Genomic DNA, 4,061 nt, shown 5'->3' with positions numbered 1-4,061 from the left:
GGGGGGGGGGGGGGGGGGGGGGAGAAAGAGACTATAAATAGCTATTCAATATTATACACAGCATCTCGTTTCCCCAGACTGCTTATCAGGGGATGTGTGAGGTCCTTCCTCCACAAACAGAATGATTCCTATGTCCTCTTGCACCCAGCCTCCCCGGAGCAGGGCTGGAGACAGAGCACTGATGACTGACTTGGCCAGCCGGGGTTCCGTCCCATTGGCTTCAATCACAGGAGCTGTTTTTACCCCGGGTCCTATTTAACCGCTGCTGCCCTTTGAGCCTGTCAATATTTCTAATGCGTCTTCCTCTATAGTTACCCTTTCTATTATCTTCGTGCTTGGCAAGAATGGTTTTTTTTCAAGCTACCAATCAATCTGGGGAAGAGGGGGAGGAACAAAAACTAAAATGAAATGTTCACTCGGTAAATGACTTGAAGCATCTTTCTAGATGCAGCTTTATTTGCTTCCCTGCTTCACAAATAGACTTCACTTAACAAGCTTATTTCCATTATGTCAGTAATGGATGGAGCCTACATTGCATAACTCTCCGATGTGTACACTGGAAATCATGCTAGCAGTTTCATTCTAGCATGAACTAATTGTGTAAAAAACCTTATTTTTACCAATTAAGAAGAGCCTGACATACTCTCAGTTGGAAAGCCTGTGTGTTTTAGAGTCCGAAAGTGAGAATGAATCTCCTAATGAAAATATCTAAAATACACGGAACTCCCACCCTGTGCCATCACCCTTCCTCTCGGAGAACACAGACTGTGAGTTTTAAATCAGAAGGTAAAATCTCATTCTCAATTCAAATCAATAGAAAAAAATCCCATTGATTTCAACAGGCTCATGTTTTCATCCAGAATGGTCATCCATCACAGGAAGCGTTTTGGCAAGAACTGCAGCCTGGCTAGTAGATGAGGCAAAAAAAAGTATCACACCAGAGATAGCTTTATACAAACATCTATCATTAATGCTTTACTGATGAGAAAGAAAGAGTTAAAAGCATTCGTCATTGCATTTAATAGAACTTCATAAAAACAAAAGCAACAAAGAACATGGAAAATCATCACCACTCTATTAGCAGAGGTAAGATGATGCCCCAAATTAATTAACTTGCAAATTAACCAGTACACCTCATTTTCCATTTAAATCAGCCATGTTCCTAAGTGACTAATTTCTTTTGGTTGTAAAAGTAACATATGTGTCTTTAATACTTTCTTCTAAGCCTGTACTCACCACTGGAGCAGTCAGCACCTCCCCAGCCTGGCTCACAGTGACAAGTGTCAGGAGATACACATCGTCCATGCACGCACTCCTCTGTGCAAAGAGCTGTTAAGAAAGCAAATAAAACAATGTAAAGCATATATGGAGAGCAGTAAGCACAAGCTGTCATTGTTCCTGAAAGATCAATATTTTGTTTCAAACAAAGCAAAATCCTACTTGCAGAAATAATATATTAGGTGACCAAACTAACTGTGTAAGTCTCTCTTAGACATAAGTTCATATCCTCATCTGTTTTTTGTAATGGAAAAAAATCTAACACCAGAAATTACTTTGGATAGCAATTTTTTCTCATAATAAAACTCTTACCAAAATGACATTTAGGACAATTATTCTTGGTGAATGCCACCTTCTTATAATGCACTCAAAGTTGCTGCAGCTCATAACCAAAAAAGGAACTGAGTCTTAATAGTGTATTAAGATCCAAAATAGATTTGTAAAAATAGCCAGAGGAAAATAAATCATTTTACTACATAATACTGAAGTCACAGCCCTGTCTTTTCAAGGTCATCAAGTTTTCCATAACTAAAAATGCCCCATATCTTATTTGTCCAGAGGTGGATTACTGAGAGTTCAATCTCCCCTAGTCTCCATCTATGAAAAACTAGCTGCATTTCCTGTCTCACTTGTCAATTGGCTAGAAATCTACTTAGGAGAAGCTCCTTTTCTTCTTCCTTAATAAGAACAGTTCTTTGTTTGAAGACATTTCTTCTCCCATGCCCCTTCAACTGCTGACCTATTTTACAGTACATGTTGGCATTCCCATCACATAGGGAAAATGTAGAAAATGCTTAAAAACAAATTCAAACGCTTGAGCCCACTGCGTGGCTTCTGGCTTGGCCTACAGAGTATCAGTGAAAGTTCTGCAAGGCTAGTGACTGTTGGTGCTCAGTTGCACACACCTTACCCTTGTCTATACTAGGATGTCACAGGTAATAGTGTGAGCGCTGGTTCACACTGCTGCACCATTAAGAGCTGCCTGGAAGTCACTGCCAGGGGCTGCTGAAGCTGGCTCAGGAAGGAGCTGCTCCAAGAGGGAGGAATCCAGACACCATAGCAAAACCCTATTTTTACCTTGTAAAACAAGGCCACAAGGAAAACATTTTGAGAATATCTTTTTTAAGATGTTACAGCAGGAACTAGACTAAGACAACCAAACTCGTTTCACTTCAGCCAACAAACAATCACGTGAAAACTGATTATTAGGGCTAGTACCAAACCTGAAACCCTTGTACTTTCCTCCCCTTTACCATTAGTGGGATATAGGCTTACTCATGTACCTAAACACTGATAGTAGGGTGTTCTTATTGGACTGTTTGAAGCACAAGATTTGCTCCCTTCGTAAATCTTTCCTTTTGGTCTGGATGCTCAAGTTAGCATTCTGAATTTGGACCATCTGAGGCTGAACCCAGAAACCTGTTTCAGGAAACTACATAGATTTAGACCCAGCACCAGTTTGTAAGTGGTGTTCTCGTTATCCCAAAGATGGGACAAATCTTCTAGTCTTTAGCCTACCGAACAGTTCATCAGCAGGATTTCTGACTTGCTACCAGGACGGCAAAAGCGTCTGTGTCAATAGATTCTTTTCCGGGTTCTGTCTGGCAAAACTGCAATTGATTCATTACTCGGATCTTGTGTTCAGATCGTACTGCAGGAGATACGAAATACTGACAGCTAATACTCTAAACTCGTTGCTTTCTGACTTGATTTTGGGTTGCAGGTATGAGACCAAATCTAGGCTGGGGCATTAGAAAAACAGGGTTTGTTCATATAGAAATATGAGCCACCACCTATTTTTGCAGACATTTCAGAGCTGTTTGTCACCTCAGGTCAGGAACAGCAGTGGAGCTGCAAATAAATATAAAGGCACAATATGTTGGGCAATCTGTATGGGGTACAGTTCAAGTCTACCACAAGATGCTATTCTTACTAATGTTACTGTATCACATTTGGCAGAGCTGTGCCTGATTTACAATGGTAAGTGTGATCAAAGAATTTGGTCCTGAAATTTGGAGCACTTTCAATTCTTACTTTTCTTTATTTATGTTTAAAACAACAAGTCAGTCCTCTCCTCTTTATAAAGCTCTGTAGCACTTTTTGTTGTTTCCACAAGGTGATCATAGTTCCTGGCTATGCTGTGAGCCAGAAGGCTGACTGAGTGATTGTTTTTCTCTCTCCACATTACAAGAAGGACTTCAGCCCCTAAGCAGCGTGTCAAACTGACTGGCATTTCTGGTGTAATACTGATTTATTAAGATCATAGGAAAGCCTGGCTAGAAGGGACCAGACGAGGTCATCTAGTCCAGCCCTCCACTCAAGGTAGGAACATCCCTGACTAAACCATCCCAGCCAAGTGTCCCTTTAAATTTGCGTGGAAACAGCCATAAAAGTATGTTGCAGATTATTTTATGCCACACAAAACAGGTAAAAAAAAAAAAAAAATTTCCCCTGACTGCAAAAAAAGAAAAGCCTATTTTCATGTACTTTTCCCTACTATGACAAAAGAATGTTAACAGGCAGAAGTCATTTTTCCATCTATAAACACCTTTGCCACAAAACAGAAAAATGAAGCACATCCCAGTTTTCTTGCAAGACTAGGAAAAATGAAAACACAAAGATCCGGAAAGTCTCATGCCTATTACCTACCATCAGTGTCCCATCTGCAGAATCCACTGACCCTGCGTGCTTGCTGCACAGCAGTTTACCCAGTGCAGAAGAAAATTACCTTTCTCTGTAACTCCCTGCGACAACTTCTGCCTTGATAAACTTGGATGCTGTTT

The 4,061-nt window shown here is 40.5% G+C and overlaps 1 protein-coding gene across 3 annotated transcripts in view; it reads right to left on the bottom strand.

Moving 5' to 3' along the window:
* Positions 1–4,061, bottom strand: part of MEGF11 (multiple EGF like domains 11) — a 386,245-nt gene that overhangs the window by 330,507 nt on the left and 51,677 nt on the right. For all 3 annotated transcript variants that reach the window (XM_019503962.1, XM_019503960.1, XM_019503961.1), the window contains exon 5: positions 1,237–1,329. In XM_019503962.1, the coding sequence (XP_019359507.1) occupies positions 1,237–1,329 (93 nt within the window). The remainder of the gene's footprint in view (positions 1–1,236; positions 1,330–4,061) is intronic.

This window comes from Gavialis gangeticus, unplaced genomic scaffold, assembly GCF_001723915.1.
Source record: "Gavialis gangeticus isolate Ggan-Ray unplaced genomic scaffold, GavGan_comp1, whole genome shotgun sequence".
NCBI classification, from domain to species: Eukaryota; Metazoa; Chordata; order Crocodylia; family Gavialidae; genus Gavialis; species Gavialis gangeticus.
This window is presented reverse-complemented; position numbering and strand designations above follow the sequence as displayed.